Here is an 18,862-nt window from a genome sequence, read left to right on the forward strand (position 1 = left end):
ACCATGGAATACTCTGCAGCAATGAAAAAGACAGCTATCTTACCCTTTGATTCAGGATGGATAGACCTGGAGAGTATTATGCTAAGCCAGTGAGAGAAAGACAAGTATCATATGATCTCACTCATATGTGGAATCTTATGAACAAAATAAACTGCTGAACAAAATAGATCCAGAGACACAGAAGCATGAAACAGACTATCCAATCTCAGAGGGAAGGTGCGGGTGGGTGGAAAGAGATCAACCAAAGAACTTGTATGCATACATGTATAACCAATGGACACAGACAATAGGGTGGTGGAGACCTGGGGCCGGGGGGTGGGGGGAAGTCTGTAAGGGGTCAATGGGAGAAAAAAGGGGACACATGTAATACTTTCTTTTTTTTTTTCCAAAATATTTTATTGATTTTTTTACAGCGAGGAAGGGAGAGAGATAGAGAGTTAGAAACATCGATGAGAGAGAAACATCGACCAGCTGCCTCCTGCACATCTCCCACTGGGGATGTGCCCGCAACCCAGGCACATGCCCTTGACCGGAATCAAACCTGGGACCCTTCAGTCCGCAGGCCGACGCTCTATCCACTGAGCCAAACCGGTTTCGGCAACATGTAATACTTTCAACAATAAAGATTAAAAAAATGAATAAATCAAACAAACAACCTAACTAAAGCAAAAGGACGCTGAGACTGGTCATCACTTTGATTCTGGAAAAGGCCTCATCATGCAGATCCTCTGAGAAAGCTGGGCTGTCCTCTTTCAGGCTGCTCCCAGGAATCCAGTGTCTATTTCTCTGGGCACCTTTTAGATCCCAGAAACCTCAAAGACTTGGAGCTTTTTCTCAATGAAATGAGTACAAGGAAGGACCCTGATGTGTGTTTGACTGTGAAGGATTTGCTACCTAGATTGGGACAGGGGCCCACTTTAATACCACCCCAGGGGAAGGTGCAGGAATACACCATCCAGCATCTCCTGAGCATGTGCACTTTTAACCTTACCCCCACTGAAACCTAGAAGCTCAGGCTGATTTGCTGAGTGTCACACACCTTTGTGGAGTGACCAGACTAGGATTCACAAACCTTCACCTTTCTGATTTTAAAAAAGGTGTCCTGTGCCCTGGCTAGGTGGCTCGTTTGGTTGGAGTGTCCTGTGCAAAGGAAGGTTGTGGTTTCATTGGACCAGGCCACACACCTAGGTTGAGGGTTGGATTTCCTGTCATGGTGCGGTCAGGGTACATACCTAGGGTAAGGGTTGGATTCCCAGGTGGAGTGTGGAAAGCAGCTGATGATGTTTCTCTCTCTCTCTCTCAAATCAATAAACATATCCTTGGTTGAAGATTATTTTAAAAATCAAATAAAATCAAAACCAACATTTACCATACATACCTTGAATGTTAAAATCTAGGAAATAAAGAAAGCCACTCTAGTTTTCCTGGTTTAGAATGACAAGCTATTATGTCTGAGAAAAGGACAAATTCTAGAGCATTTTCCTGGCAGCATTACTTTCTGTCTGGGATGGACACAGCCACAGCCTTGATTTCCCTGTTTAATTGGCAGCCCTTCTACTATTGTCAGAAATGGAAACATTTCTTGCCCTGTTGTTGCTCCTTGGGTTTCTTGCTCTTCCTTAGATTATTTCTTTCAGGAATTCAAACCTGCAAGAATTCAAGAGAAAAAAGCATTTTCTTTTGTCTTGATCTACTACTTGGAGGGCCACCTTCCCATACCAGAATGTAGCCACGTTTATCCCAATCTAAGAAAAATCCTATCCTGCCATCTATTGAGGAGTTTTTCTTTATCTTTCATTCCAAAAAAAACAGTGGAGAGTGGTCAAATGGATATACTCCTTGGATGAAAATTATAAGGAGTGAGATATAGACTGATTTTTATGTTTGTTTTCTTTTTCTAAGTTGGCATTAGAGACACCAAAAATATATGTAAACAGAGGGAAAGGCAAGGATCTATTAGAGGAGATTGCAAACAAACAATTTTAAAAGGCCATGTAAACCCTTGTTAAGCATTTGGACTATGATTAATGGTACTGTTTTCTTTCTGGAAAACACTGTTTAACTCTCTTTTCCACTTAATGTCAACTGCTGGATTGGATTTTTGTTCTCTGTTGTTGTTTGGAAATGTTTATAGCTTTGAAATCTTCTCCATAGGGAATTCTGCTAAAACTAGAGGGAGGGAACCACTGGGATTGAGTAATTCCCCTATTTATTCCTAGATTATTATTCACTATTAGCACCCTAAATGTACCTATAACTTCTTAAGTGGTAGGGGATATTTGACACACATTGTTGATGCACAGATGAGAAGTGGTCTACCACTCACTCCCCCATTCCCTGTCCCCAAAACTCATAAATGAAAAATACCCTATGCAAAGCGTTTGCCACATAAAGTCATTTAGCATTCAGGAAATTAGCATAAATGCCTTGTATTTAAGGTGATCTCTATTTGTTGACGTATATAGTCTCCTATATAAGTCATCTAATATATTAGATGGGATTCATCTAATCCATTTCTAGATGACTCATGTCCTAGGAGGCTGCTCAGGGCTGAAAGGCCTTATATCTATCTTCCAGCTGTAAATCCAGTACAGTGCCTAGTACATAGTAGTCACTCAATAAATGCTGGTTGAACTGATTGAAACTGTATCCTAACCATCCCACTGAGTCACAGAGGTCTTTGAAGGAGTCATGGTTCCACATTAGCTCTCCTTCTAAGAAACTATGTGTGAGTCGTGTAGGTGAAGGAGGTTGGCGACATATGTCCAAGAGTTGGTGATAATTCTCCCCACACATCTGAAATGTTCCGTTCCTTCCATTTGGGCCACCCTTTGGTTCCAGTGACCCCTTTCTTATCCTTGGTTGAGTTGCTATGTTCTCCTGAATTGAATCTAGACTCAGGATTCAGAATGAGAATCTAAACTGCCCAGCCACCAGAGCAATGGTTCCCAGGAGATATTTCCTTTAATGAGTCCTCCTGCTGTGGGATACTCTTGCTGATCAACGTTTCCAAACAGCACAGAAGAGGGACAGTTTATGGGGAACTTTAATTTCTAGGTACACCAACACAGTCTAAAGATACTAGGTAATGCAACTGTTGTTGCCATTGTTTTTCCATCTTGAATAAGAAGGTTTGGGCTGGGAATAGGAGTGAAAAGGGAGAACAAGTTAAGTCCTGGCTAATGGATCACATCCCATCATCTTTTATGACCCTCCTTGCTGTGTCTTCATCCCAAGCCTCTTCTGTGATTTCACAATGCGACCTGGGCATATATTCTAGAAAATGTTCACTTTTGGATTTTTTTCTAGTGGCAAGTGAAGTCAGATATTTATTTATGTATGAAGACAATAGGCCTTTCTCCTCTCAGCAAAGAGGTCAAGGAAAGCAGAGTTGTAGAATCCAGAAACTTTGAAAGGCAGTTGGTACAATTGCTTAAAAAGTAAAGATGAGTTTTAGCAGTTTTGAAAATCTGGAAGTCTTTGAAGGAGAAAGACTCACTGGTGTTTCCTTTTTGCAAACACACACGCACTCATTCTTCAGACCTTACCTTCAATATCATTCTTCTGAGAGAAGTTCCTCACTCCCTGGGCTGGGTTAGCTACCGCCACAGCTGGTACTTCCCTGTGATAACACAAATAGAATGTGATTTTATACTATATGATAAAAGCGTAATATGCACATTGACTGAACTGCAGACCGACCAGTCAGTGGGGTGCGGGGCCAGCAACCAGGCGGCACCAGGCCAGCCAAGGTGCGTGCCAGTGGGCAAAGGGAGGTAATGGCAATTGGGGGGAGGGGTAGTGACCAGCGGCGGTGGAGGGGCGATGGGGGGGGCGGCACCATCCCCTGATCAGCCTGTCTGGGCACCTCCCGCAGAGGGAGGCCAGACTGTGGCTTCGGGGAGCGGGCCTAAGCCATCAGTAGGGCATCTCCTGAGGACTCCCGGACTGTGAGAGGGCACAGGCTGGGCTGAGGGACCCCCGCCCCCCAGTGCACGATTTTTTATGCACCAGGCCTCTAGTATTTGTATAAAAAGGAGTTTATAAATAGGAAATTACATACTCCTATACATAGTTTTTTACTTATTTATTATGCAGCCTAAGTTAGAAACTTAAAGAAAGCAATCTTTTCTTCTTAGTATATGCTTAAAATATTAAATGGGAGAATAAATACTGAGGCTAAAGATTGGAGAAATCAAAAAGGTGAGGGAATGAGAGGAAGTGGTCATATGGGAATGTAATAGACAAATAAGGGAGGAGTTCCCAGATTTCTAGAGTTATGGGCCTCTCTCAGAGGGTTGGGTAGTTTAAGTTTGTGCAGACAGAGCTGATACTAGGGACCTTACTATGTCTCCACAGACGTCTTCCTTCTGGCTTTATGTAACTTCTATTTGTTCTGGCCTTGTCCCCCAGAATGAGCTGATTCATATGTTATTTTAAGGCCTGTTATGTTGATAGCCAACTGGTAACAGAAATCGGTGTTTTGTTTTGTTTTTCATCAGAGATGTAGTATCTTGGATGATATCAAAAAGACTAATTCTAGTAACAAAGTTCTAGATAGATTAATGAAAGTGTATGAGTAAAAATGTCCCAAGAATTAAACATAATGTTCTCCAGATTTGGGGTGCAAATGACTAGAAAGTGTCTTGTGATGTTTGTCAGGAATGTCTTCATATCACATACTGAAATGAGTGAAAAACACTCAGTAAATTATATATTTTTTTTAAGATGAGATACCGCTGGTGGAAGCACACTGCTTTTAATAGGTTATTTTCCCTTCCAGAACCATGACTCCCAACAAAACTTATATAACATTAATTCCATCTGAGATGAGATTTTTTTTAAGTTTGTAAAAACTTAAGAAGGAACAGCTATTACAAATATTTACTAAGTAAATTTGTTGAGTTGTAAGAAAACATGGAAACTGAAGAAACCCAGAATTTTTAAAAAAGAATCATTAAGTCAACACACCCATCCCATTGTATAAGCAGGTTTAGTCTCCAAAGTGTGCTCAGTGAAAAGCAATTATATTTCAAATAGTTTAATGTAGAAGAAAACTGATTTTGACAACATTGAAATACAATGTCAAGGATAGTGTTTAATGAGCCTTAGAAAGTATGCTAGCATAGCTTTCAAAAATTCAATTTTCTTATGATGAATCACTTTATTGCACACTCTTGGCCATTTAAATCTCAAGAATCAGAGAGTTTTGTGTATATTATTGTTTATAAAGACAGAGATATCTCAACTTTCCTCTTAGTGAGTGAATTTATAAAGCACTGTCTTTATAGACAGTCTAAAGTACTCCAGAAAATGTTTTCTATATAGTTAGGATTTTATAAACTGTCCAAGTAAACTTAAAATTAATGTCAGGCCCAGCCAGTGTAGCTCAGTGGTTGAATCTATGAACCAGGAGGTCATGGTTCGATTCCCTGTCAGGGCACGTGCCCACTCGATCCCCAGTGTGGGGTGCGCAGGAGGTAGTCGATGAATGATTCTCTCTCATCATTGATGTTTCAATCTCTCTCTCCCTCTCCCTTCCTCTCTGAAATCAATAAAAATATATTTTTAAAAAATAATGTCAGAAGTTTATAATTCTCAGCCTTCTAATCTCCTTTTATTTCTCCCCTATTTTTATATGCAAAGCAGATGGCATACTCTCATTATTTGTAATTGATTATAAATTTGAAGAATATATGAAAAGAACAGACCAAACATTGGGTTAGCTATCATAATATTTTCGGCTTTTTCTTGCATGAATAGCTACACTGTTAAGGCGCATGTTTGCCTGCCTGCCTATTCTTCTTCATTTTATTATACACATTTTAAAGGCATTATTTTGAATTCAAAATGCAAATTAGCATGATGCATTTTTTTCTGGTGAATTAATAGCATCACAACATACAGCTCCATATTTTTCCCCTAGAAAAAACTGTGTGAATCTGAAGGTTGTCTGTGTTACATGACAGGTTATAGGCAGTGGCTAAGCTAAATTTAACAGTTCCAATTCTAGTTTATATACTTTAACCATTCATATGGCAAGCTTCTACTAGTATATTGAGTTGATTTCCCAAATCTTCTCTGATGCTTTCCTTCCTAAAGGAAGCCACAGGGGCTCATGCAAATAACATGTCCATGAAATTCAGAAACCTGCTGTCATCATCTCCATAGACGCCTGGAACTTTAGCATTGAACAGTAATGGACACAGAGTAATTGGTAAAATATTGGGTGGTAGAACAAACTGTAATCCCAGTGCCTTGTAGAGCAAAGAAAATTTTCCTTTAAATCGTGGGTTGCATACATACAATCTGACGCTTGCAAATGAATAACTGTGTAAGTTCAAACATTTTAATAATATTACTACTATTCTAATGCACATATGCCGAATGCTCTTTCAGCAATAAGCACGCTGCCACAGTCTTGCATATATTGCATGTGTGTATTGAAATTGCACCTCTACCAAGCAATCTTTTTCTGGCGCTCACAACCTGAAAGTTAACATATTCTGGCCTGAAATCAACATGAACAATAGATAGCACACCGCTGCTGGTGATGTGATCCATTCTATACCCAATGACGTCAGGCCCAGCCTCCCCACAGTCCTCTGAACGTAGACCAGGGAGCATGCCTCAAATGTAATGCATTTCCTGCTATTGTAGGGAAACGGAGCATGGCTAAGCCCTGCCTGACAGAAGAAACCGTCCTCCCAACATTTTTAGGGAACAAGGACCATTTATTCTGTTCATCTCCCCTTTGTAACCAGATGAAGGTCTACCAGACTTCTCTCCTGAATACTTGCCAAGCTATGTCTCATGCACTGTCAACCAGATCTTGACCCCTGCTCCAGGCAGCTCAGATAACATTCATGACATCTTCTGGTAAACTGAAATGACATGTTGTTAGGCAGCTCTAGAGAGGTGGTTTCTCAACCTATTCCATGAAAGGACAGTGGTGTAGGAGGAGAGCATTTTGGGGGAAAAGGTAACTCCTTGGCCAGCAGGAGATTTCTCACTGACTGACCTTAATTAACTCTGATGTCACATGAAAAGGAGCTGTGCATGGGACAGGTCATTGGGAGGGTAGACCCCTGATGGTGGCCTGGTGACAGTTCCGGTGATAAATGAACGTGTCCTGCTGACCCTCTGAGAAGCCAGTGTCAAGTGAAAACCTGAGAGGTATACTGAAGATGTGCCCCCTCTTAAACAGTGATAGTAGGAATGTCAATGTTATTAAAGTACTTTTCTCATGGTAAACATCTCAAACTACACAGAATTTTTTCTTTTAAATAGTTTTTATAAAGCTTAAGGAAAAAGGAAAAATGAGTAAAGTCAATAGCCCATGCCTGGATGGAATGAATACTGTCCAACTTCTGACTATTTTAGATGTTGCCCACTGCAGTGGCTCATTGTGGATTGTCCTTTGTGCCATGTGCTGCACAAGCTATGTGTGGGACAACCGACAATTAAAACATGAGCTGTAAAGCAGCTTTAAAACAAACTGCAGCAGAATTATTTAAATGGACGTAACTATAGGGTGGTGGCACTGCTAGCTCCTGAAATTAAACACTGAAAATAAGTTTTTTCACTTTTTTTTACACTTGAATTTGAGACATAAAGCTATATAAATGATTACTTTAAATTTTATGTTAAAACATGGGGACCAGACACTTTCAAATCCAGTAATTTTGGGATCACTTACAATAGCAAACACTCCAAAGCAAAAAGCCAGTGAGTTCTTTTTGTGGGTCCATGTGGTAAAATAGTGCGTTTAACATAATGTAAAGATGTCCGGGAAAATAGCAAATCCCTGGGATTAGCAACTTTCTACAAATCAAATGTACAGGTTGGGGGGAAACTAGGTTTATAGTTGTGAGTACACGAAACACAGCGCTTATTCTTGTATTATTATTTAGTAATTATTATATTATTTTCCATATGAACAACTGTCACCCACTTTTGCCTCACCCTCGGTTGTTGCTGAACAGCAGCTGCCTAAGCATGGTCCCTGGTTGATTCTCAGGTCAATGACACAGCCACCCTAGCACAGTATGTTATATTTGTTCATCTCAAAGTGCTATTGTCCAATACAATCCATTTCTAAAGCCTGCGCTAGAAGCTTTTTCTATGCCTGAAAAAATGAAGAATGTGACTAAGACACACACACGAAAAACCTCTTCCATTTCTATACCCACCTCCCCACCACACCCAAAGCAAATGACGTTTTCACTAAGAGAAAAGTGTGCATACTGGTAGGTAGGTACCTAGGTGTGCATATATCTATGTAAACATTCTTTCATTTGTTTAGGTGCTTCCTTGATTTAAGGCCAGTTGTTTAGGGAGAAAAATAACATTTTTTAAACTGATGTCATGGTTAATTGTGGCACTCAAGTTATGATGCTGCCGTGCAGATTCCCTTGGTTTTCCCATCTTTGATTTAGTCTCTTGGTAGATGGAACATGAACCCTGGACTCTTGCTCTGTCATCCCAGAAGTGAAAGAAAAATGCACATGCTGAAGGCCTTCTTGCTAATTAGTGTATTAAGTTATAATGTGCAATTCAAATTACCCGATAAATACTTTCATGTGGCGTGACACAGAGGTCAAGACCAAGATGTAACTTTTTATGAAGTGCTAGAGCCTTGCAGGAATTAGCATCTCAAACAAAATTTTGGTAGTTTCTGGAAATTTGGTTTATCTGCAATTGCATTCTTAACCTCCCCGCCCCCCACTTGTCAGCAACCAAATATATTTTATGAGATTTAGTGTGAGACTTAAGCTTTTAATAAGCTACATCTTGAGGAAAGAATATCTTTTATTATGAATTATGCTTAATTAACCTCACACAACCTTGGTAGAGACTCATAATCTTAAAATCAAATTTTAGAAACATGATACTTGGGGATTTATATTTAGCTGAAGAGGTCATTTATCACATAGGATTATGCATTATTGGAAACAAGGTATGTGAAATCAAAGACAGATGTATCTCACTTGAAATAAAACTAATGTACAGAGCTTCATATTAAAAACAAATAAATTAGAAATCAATAATTTTAATATAAAAGGGAACAGAGCTCTCACAATATAATTTTCAATTGGACTCTGTTAAAATTCTAATTTAAATAAAATTTGTTATATAAAAATTCAGTTAAAATTAAAAATATACAATTTGAAGTGATTTAAAATTAACATTAAACTAAATTCATAAGAAGATTGTGATTTGGGGGAACAGTGATTTTTTTGCAGTATGTTTATAAAGCTTTTAATACATAGATAGTGATGTTATTGATCATGAAGGAAAAATTATTTCTCTGAAATCAGCCTTCTAAAGCTTTGAGCCAGAAAAATAACCAACATAAAATCTAATACCAATGGGTTCATATGTGCCAACAAAGTTCAAAATAGCTTGATATTCTAGGCTTTCAACTTAACTCTGTGATTACTTTAGTCGAGTTTTTTTTTAAATAACAGCTTTATTGAGATAAAACTCACCTACTATAAAACTCACTGTTTTATTTTTTATTTATTTTTTAAAAAATTTATCGATTTTTTACAGAGAGGAAGGGAGAGGGATACAGAGTTAGAAACATCGATGAGAGAGAAACATCAATCAGTTGCCTCCTGCACACTCCCCACTGGGGATGTGCCCGCATCCAAGGTACATGCCCTTGACTGGAATCGAACCTGGGACCCTTGAGTCTACAGGCCGATGCTCTATCCACTGAGCCAAACCGGTTAGGGCAAAACTCACTGTTTTAAATTGTATAATTTGGTAGTTTTTAATATATTCACAGACTTATGCAACCTTCACTACTATCTGATTTTAGAACATTTTCATCACCCTACAAAGAAACCCCATGCCCACTATCAGTCACTCTCCACTCCCCTCTTTCCAGACCACCAATCTGCTCTCTGTCTGTGGATTTGCCTGCTCTGGACATCTCATATAAAAGAAATTATATTAATTGTGACTGTGTTCTTTCACTTAGCATAATGTTTTTGTCTTTGTTTTTCAAACAAGAAAGATTTATTTTCTCACAGTACCAGAAACTGGATTCAAAGGTGTCAGAAAGTTTGATTTCTTCTGAGGCCTCTCTCTTCGGCTTGTGGATGGCTGCCTTCTCACTGTGTCCTCATGTGGGCTTTTCTCCAGGTGCCCTAGAATAAAGTTTTCAGGATCATCCCGGTTGTAACATGTATCAATACTTCATTCCCTTTTACTACCAAATAATATTCCACTGTATGGCTATATTACATTTAGATTTCCACTTTTTGGCTATTATGAGTAATGCTGCTATGGATACGTTTTTTATATGGACACTAGAGTCCCGGTGCATGGGATTTGTGTAATGGTGGGGGCGTGGCCAGCGGGGATTGACCTGCAATGGGAGCGCTGCTCATCCCGGTCAGCTGTGGAAGTACAGTGCATTGAGCGTCTGCCCCCTGGTGGTCAGTGTGCATCATAGCGACTGGTCAACTAGTCATTCTGGTCATTCCACTGTTCAGTCACTGGGCTTTTATTATATAGGATATGTTTTTAGTTCTCTTGGTTAGATACCTAGGAGTGGAGTTCCTGGGTTGTATGTTTAAATTATGTTTAACCATTTGAGGAACTGCCATACCATTTTCCAAAGTGATTGCACTACTTACAAGCTTACCAGCAATACATGAGGGCTCCAATTTCTCCATATCCTCACCAACACTGTTATTGTCTGTCTGTTTTATTTAAGCTGTCTTAGTGGGTATGAAGTGGTATCTCACTGTGGTTTTGATTTGCATTTTCCTGATGACTATTGACATCTAGTATCTTTGCATGTGCTTATTGGCCATTTATATATCTTCATTGGGAAAATGTCTATTCAGATCCTTTGCCCATTTGAAACTGGGTTATCTGTCTTATTATTAGTCATCAGTATCTTTAGAATGCAATTTCAAACTGTACATTTGGTATCAATTACTGTGATTTCAGAATCACAGAATTTTAACCTGGAAGGGATTGTAAAAATCTAAATCCAGCCCCCTCTGTTGGCAGATGAAAAATGTGACCTGTCCATGGTCACAGCAGAGCTAGTTAGTAGCAGAGTTGAGGAGACTGACTAAGTAAAAAATAGAAGCATAGACATTTCATGATTTGCATTTGAATAAGTCCCTTTTCAACAGAGTAGAGGCATCTGGAAGGAAGTGGAGCTAAGGTACTTGATTAGAGGTAGCGTTCAACTAGTAAAAGCACTTTCCACTTAGATCAATAAGATGGCAGTTGTGTGTTTTTTTCTTCAGTATATTTTTATTTATTTCAGAGAGGAAAAAAAGGGGAGAGAGAGATAGAAACATCAATCATAAGAATCATTGATTGGCTGCCTCCTGCACACCCCACACTGGGGATCAAACCCACAACCCCGGCATGTGCCCTGACCAGGAATTGAACCATGACCTTCTAGTTCATAGGTTGATGCTCAACCACTGAGCCATGCTGTCTGGGCAAATGGCAGTTTTCTTCATGTACTTTCAGTCAGACGTTACATATGCGTCTTCTCTCAGCCTTAAAATGATGAGCTGTGTGTGGTTCCTTATGACCTATAGTGGGAGTTCACTCTTTTAGGACCCAGCATGGTAGCTTTGAAAAAAGAGCCTCAATCATTTGGACTTTGGATTTGGTTGCAAAATAAAATCATAGTTTCCTTGGAATTTTACTCTCTTCCCACTGAAGTGCAAGAAAGTGTTGCATTCGCTGTCATGAGACGAAGGTGAAGATTGGAGAGTGGCATTACAGGACAGTCTGTGTTGGGGGCTTCTACCCAACGCTTGGCAGTGGAGAGAGAAGGGGTTTTTGTTAAAGGGTCATGAAGTTCTATTCTCTTTCTTACCTACCAGATAATACAGAACAGACAAACAGTGAAAAGAATATTTAGACAAGGATAACACAATGTCAGTGTTCACCTAAGTCCAAGGACACATATTGTGTTTTAATACTATTAGCCCACACTGCTTACTAGTTTTTTCTAATAAAGAAGTATGTGATCAAGCTTATTTCTATGTTCTGCATTGTGATTTTTGTTTATTTAATAACTTTCCTGATATAAGGAGATTTCTTTGCACCTCATAATTATATTGTAGTTGACTTGGAAGAAAACAATAGTTCACAGACCACCTAGTTCATTGAGAGGGCAATAATTCTTGTAAACCAGACCTCTAGGTTACCATGGCATTCTGTTTGGATCCCCATCTGAGCTTCACAATGGGGCAGTCATTGTTAAATTGTAGCACTCCACCCTCGGAAATGAGGTATCATGTGGACTTGTTTCTGAACAAGCAGTGTGATTCCAGGCTACTTACTGAGAAGATCAAACTAAGTTATGCATAGTGTGAAGATGGAGCCATATGTGGACATATTTATATCTTTATATATATCACTACTGAGACAGAAAACATATCTGACATGCAGTAGGTAATCCAAAACATGTTAGTTAAATCTTCTTTACTCAAACAGGTATGGGGATGTTAAACTGCCTTGAATAAATATTTTAAGGCCTAATGTCATTTCAAAGCATTTGAAGAATAAATATTTCACTTTTCTTTTACTTTACTAGTATTAGTTTTCTTGTTAAACTGTGTCTTGGCACCTCCATTGATCTTTACGAAACTAGTTTCCTGTTAACTAAGGAATGGCGATGTACTCAGGTCCAGTTCCTTGGAAATACAGTTTCCTTATACTTCTTTCCTTTGTTTTAATGAACTTCTTTTATCTGGCTTCCTCATTCCAAGTGCAAAGTTAATTGATGTCAGTGGGGATTAGTTATATAGCAAAATATTTTTCTTAGCCTTTTCCTTGTACTCTTTTCGATAATCCTATCTTTGTCTCAATGTCTTATTTAATCACTCAGCTGTATTGTCTTCTTTCGGTTGGAGGATGGAACGGGAGTGAAGAGAGGAGTGTGCAGGTGGCATATTCTTCATGGGATCTTCTCTCTGCTGGCATGTGGGTGGGCCTTTGAGGTCAAAGGTTCTCTCTGATTAGGGTCAGGATTGCTAGTGATAAAGAAAGATTCATTCGATTTGGAAACCAAAGCTGCAGGCAGTGGAAATGGCCTGTACCTACCAGGAAAGGGAGCCTTTTCCCCGTGGCCTCTCGTGGATGAGAAAACTCCTCAGCTCCACACAAGCCACACAGCTTACCTGCAAGCAATGCCAGAATTTTCCACAGGAAGTGGTGCTGGATCTTTTCCAGCACACGAACAATTGCTCAACCAAATCCCCAGCGTTGCATGCCATAAAGAAGGGCAGAAATTATTCTGGCCTAGACATTTCTCAGGATAGGTATTTGCAAACACTGGCTGTGGCTTTAGAAAAGCCTAGCATGCTCATGCATCACTAATTGTGAGCTAGACATCGCCTCAGGAACCCCATAAATATGAGTGAAGTACAGAAGGCTTTCCTGAAGTACCTGAATGGGTTGACTTGCTCTGTGGGGGTATGTGGTAGACCAATTATATCCATATAAGTCAGTGACTTTAATTTAACTTAGTTAATATTGAACCATTTTTTTCTAGTAGTAATTTCATACCAGGACCTATTGTATGTAAAAGTTACTTTAAAAATATTAATTTATATCATCAGCAACACCAGAAAAGCAGAAAATGTTCCTTTAATATCTTTGCAAATACATGCCCACACACAACACCTGTGAGAAAGGTCGTGGGTTCCCCAGTTTTACACTGGAGAATACAGGAGCAACCAATTCAGTAATGACAAAAGCCATATGGTGAGTAAATGGAGAAATTAAATTTCAAATGCAGCTCTGCAGACCTTTAACTGAGTCTAGTTTTTATTTTTTTAGATATTAGGACCCAAGAAAAACACTAGAGAGCGTGCTAGACTTAACTGTGGAATTTGACGTGTAGATCTCATCTCTGACCTGGGATCTAACATTAAAACCTGGGGGACAGTCCAGCTCCATCTTCCACCTTGAAATCCATTGTACAAATCTACTTTTTAAAGTAAAAAATATTCCCTAAGATTTGCTCTACCCAACTTTCCTCCCTCCCAGAATATCTTTCCTCCCTCCCAGAGTATCTTTCCTCCCTCCCCCAATCCTTATCCCTGCTAATCCAGGGCTTTTACTAGACCTTGCGCTGCCTCAGCAGGAAGAGGAGAAGGAACGTGAGGAGGGGCAGTGGGGAGCAGAGGAGAAGGAGGTGGAGAGATCTTTCTTTTTCTTTTTTTAGAGCAACAAATACCTTCATTATATGAGCTAAGATCAGAGGAAGGACAATTTATTTGCCTTTCTGAGCCCTGATTGTCCTCAGATAAAACTCCAGCTCCTTGCGCTCCAGCACATAGCCATCTGCTCAGCCACATTGGCCTGGTCTTGGAGCGATGCATGCAAGAACCTTGCCCCTCTGTAACTGCTCCTCTAGAAGACTGCTGATTGTGGTATTGTTTTCCCCTTCTTCATATTTCTTTTGAACTTTCCTTTTTTTTTTTTTTAATCTTCACCTGAGGATATATTCATTGATCTGAAAAAAGCAATTAACTTACTGAGCTCCATCTGACCAGTCAATGAGAGCTTCAGGAGAGAATCAACCTCTGTAGTACAGTGGGGCCTTGACTTACGAGTGTCCCGACTAACGAGTTTTTCAAGATATGAGCCTTCTCTCGGCATATTTTTTGCTTTGAGTTGCGAGCTAAAATTCGGGTTACGAGCCAGCTTCAGATACCCCACCACTAGTTGGCGCAGCGAACGTCACAGTGAACGCCACAACATCAGCCCAGCATCACGTGTCATTGTAATGGTGAAAATTGATTTGACATACGAGTAATTTGAGTTACGAGCTCCGTCACGGAACGAATTAAACTCGTAAGTCAAGGCCCCACTGTATATGTGGCTCAAGTAGCCCTGAAACAGGGACTGTTGGTAATGGAAAGTCAGAGCCAAGGTTAACTAGTCCAGGCTCTCATTTTCCAGACAAGAGAACTGCGTTGTGGGGAGAGGAGTGACTTGTCCAGGCTCACGCAGCCAGTCAATAGAATGGATATTATTGGGTGGTGTAGAGATGTAGAGATTATAAGGCACGTTTGCAGTTTATTTTATTGTCTCTCTACAATCCTCATGAGATGTGCTTGTCAAATGTCACGTAGGAGTGAACAGTTCCTTTTTTTTCTGTTCAATGATAGAGAGAACTTAGAGATTACATAAGACAAACCAAATGGCATCTAAAACTGATTTTGGTTTCAGAATTAGTTTTCCAAATGAGGAAAATAGTTCAGAAAGAAAATGACTTGCCCAAAATATTATGGCTTAACTAATGGCTGAGCTCTGTTTAGAACCCAGGAAAATTTGTATGCTTTGTATTCAGAAAAGAAGACAGGCCATATATACAGTTGACCCACACTGGTATTAGAACTATGTTTTGGATAACATTTCATCCTGAGAGTTTTTAATAAGTTACTACTGTCGACATAAGAAACATCCAAACCTATAAAGAATTTTTACAAGTTTATTTGAGCAAAACTGACAACTGCCAGGAAGCAAAATCTCAACCGATTGAAAAATGCTCCAGAGAATGGCAGTTTTGCAGCTTATTTTATACATTACAATCAAAGGAGGAGACATAAGAGGGCTACAGGAAATCCACTAGTGGAAGATTAAGGGGTGGGAGAAAGCGAAGCAGGGAAATCTCTGGGGTTGGATAAAAAGGCAAATGGAGATACATACTCCTGTTACATTGGTATGTTCGGGATAGTTCTAACATTAACTGCACATAGAGATGGCATTTGGGGAACAAGATAATGAGGGGTCCCGTGGTCTCCTGCTCTGGTGCCAGCGGTTGTGCCCTGAGGGGTCTAGAAAAGGAGGCCACTCTGATGTTTCAAAGGAATGTTACCTTAGATGCAACAACAACAACAATGGACAGGTTCACTGAAGGTTAAGACTGACCTTTGTCAAGGAGGCTACAGGCCTAGGACTTGACCCACCACGACCCGCTTTTGGTTAGGAGCTTCGATGTGCAGGCCATCCTCTGTGATTACTTTAGGTCTCTAAGTGTGTAAGGCTGCCATGCAGGCCTCCTCTCAGGTTTAGTATGTGGCCCCCTTTTTGTTCACACTCTTGTGGTCTTAATGTAATTGCATTTTGAACCATGTACAAATCTATTAATGTTCTAAATTAATGGGCTTTTGGATATTATTTAAATCATTTTGTATAAAAGGATATATAATATTCACAAGTCTGACTTGGACTAGAAGAAAGTAGTGAATTAAGAGAACTTTGTATTAGGTGCACCTTTCTGCATATGAAAGTTAAGTTAAAGATGAAAAGTCACCTTTATGGAAAGATATGACTTAAAAAAAAAAGATGAGAGGGCAATTTACAAATAATACATTTCAAAAATTTATTTTCCAGGATCTAGTTCAGACTCAAAATTAAGAAGTCCTGAACTGAATTTAAATGGCACCCAGCATGTCATACAAGCAGGCAAGAAGCTATCTATCAAATGCAGGTAAGTGACTGCCAGTTTGGGGATACTCTGGCTGCCCTTCCTCAGGCGAAGTAGAAAGGTCCCCTCTCAGAGTAGAAAAGTAGAGACTTCAGTGGTCTCTTGTGATTTGCAAAGTGCAAACCACATGTGTCCTGCTTCACATGGAGGTAATTCACCTCCTGAGGAGACTCACTCACTCAAAGGCAAACAGGGGAAGGGATGCCCGAAACATTTTTGCATCTTTCATCTGAGTTATTGCCAAGCTTTTCCTTGTGCCTCGCTTTTCTGTAAAGAGAGAGATGACTACACGTAAGAAAGGACCTCAGACTAGTGCTGCCTAATGAGATGGCTGCCCTGGAGCTGGCCCCAGCCCTAATTGTGTTTTATTTTCTTATCTGTGATTGCAGGGGGAAAACAGACCACTCGTGGTCTTTGCCTGAAACAGTGAGTAAGGAAAGCAAAAGGCTGAACATAACTAAATATGCCTGTGGAAGGGGCGGCAAGCAGTTCTGCAGCACTTTGACCTTGACCACAGCTGAGGCAAATGACACTGGCTTCTACAGCTGCAAGTATCTATCTTCTACTTCAAAGAACAAGCTAACAGAATCTACAATCTATATATTTATTAATGGTAAGACATCCATTTTCTACATTTTGTTTTTTATAGCTTCTCTGAAGTCATAAACCTACCCTGTCCCATTGGAAAGGGAGCTTTCCTAGGGAGTGGGAAAGAAAAGGCCTGGGAAAGAGGTAGACATTTTTAGAATGCATTTTTTTAAAAAATATTTTTTGTTGATTTCAGAGAGGAAAGGAGAGGGAGAAAGAGATAGAAACATCAAGGATGAGAGAGAATCATTATTGCTACCTCCTGCACGCCCCATATTGGGGATTGAGGCTGCAACCCGGGCATGTGCCCTGATTGGGAATCGAACCAGTGACCTCCTGGTTCATGGGTTAATGCTCAACCACTGAGCTACACCAGCCGGGCTAGAATGCATTTTTAATGCATTTCCTGAATGTTTATTTCAATTAGAATTTTCATGGATTGGTCGATCAATTGTATGCTCCCTGAAGGGAGAGATTCCTATTTTGTTCACAAAATAGTATCCTGACTGGCTCATAGTTGGATGAATAAATGACAAAATTTTAGTTCTATCTCTTGATTACTGAGAAGCCCAAAATAGAATACAAAACTTTTTTTGTCCCTTAACACAACTGCATGCTCTTACACGTTAAAATTGTAAAATGTTGTTCTTTCTACTAAATTTATAAATGTAATGTTCCTAATTGTCTCTTGAATGCTACAAAATTGGTTCCAGTTGGTGAAGTTGTATGAGTTCATGTTCCTTAAGCAAGTATAATGATATAAGAGTTGGCATGTGCCATTATATAGGGAAAATAAGGACAAAAGGTAAAAATGAGTCATTTTTCAGTTATAATTTTTACTAGGGGCCTAGTGCACAAATTCATGCACCTTGAAAGGAACTGTGGGCCGCACGGCTGTGGTAGGCACAGGGGTGGGTCTTGGCCCATCCTCTGTGCCCCTGCCTGGTCCCTCCCACCACGGCCCAGTCTCTTGTCTGCCAGCAGACCCACTCCCACCACTGCCACTTCCACACGCTGACGATGCCGGCCCTGCTTGCACCTGCTGACAGCGCAGAGCAATTGGGGCTGGCACCCACAGCGGGTGTGAGCGGCAGCTACTGCCCGCTCGCCCCTCAGGAGCAGGGGGAGGTGGAGAAGCCCTCAGGGATGATCAGGGCCAGCAGCTGCCACTCACACCTGCTGATGGCGCTGAGTGATTGGGACCAGTGTCGGGCACCGACAGTGGGTGCAAGCAGTAGCTCCGGCGCCAGCTGTAGGTGCAAGCACCAGGCAGGACCACAAGGCATGGGAGCAAAGAATTTTTAGTAACCACCAGAGACTCACCTTGATGACAACGACTGGCGCCCCTGCCTTGGTCTGGTGTCCCCACTCACCTGCTCCACCATTCGACCGCCGCCAAAGCCCGCCATGTTCCGCACACACCCCCTCGTGGTCAGCGCACATCACAGCGACCAGTTGTTTGGTTGTTCGGTTCCAGTTGTTCCGTTTGGTCTATTTGCATATTAGCCTTTTATTATACCGGATGGTACTATTTTTCCTTAGAGAATAAAAAAAGTAATATTCAGAGGGAAGAAGTGCAAAATCCTTAAAGAAATAAAAATTGATGGTAGAAATAGATCCCTGAAGAATAAGGAAGAGGGCCTATTAATTTGTTCTTCCTTGGCAGGAATATTTTTTTTAAATGAGGCCCTAGAGAACATAAAGCAAAATTAGTAGGCACCTTAGGCACAAAAGCAAATTAAAAAGCATAGCAAAACAACCGACCATGCATTTCAGTAGCCT

At 40.3% G+C, this 18,862-nt stretch overlaps 1 protein-coding gene across 1 annotated transcript in view; it reads left to right on the top strand.

Moving 5' to 3' along the window:
- The window catches only part of FLT1 (fms related receptor tyrosine kinase 1), a 203,878-nt gene that overhangs the window by 16,301 nt on the left and 168,715 nt on the right, over window positions 1-18,862 (top strand). Inside the window, exons 3-4 of the mRNA XM_070409410.1 lie at window positions 16,399-16,495; window positions 16,882-17,105. Of these exons, the coding sequence (XP_070265511.1) occupies window positions 16,399-16,495; window positions 16,882-17,105 (321 nt within the window). The remainder of the gene's footprint in view (window positions 1-16,398; window positions 16,496-16,881; window positions 17,106-18,862) is intronic.

This window comes from Myotis yumanensis, unplaced genomic scaffold, assembly GCF_028538775.1.
Source record: "Myotis yumanensis isolate MYYU_CA2020_CCGP unplaced genomic scaffold, mMyoYum1.0.hap1 SCAF_3, whole genome shotgun sequence".
NCBI lineage: Eukaryota > Metazoa > Chordata > Mammalia > Chiroptera > Vespertilionidae > Myotis > Myotis yumanensis.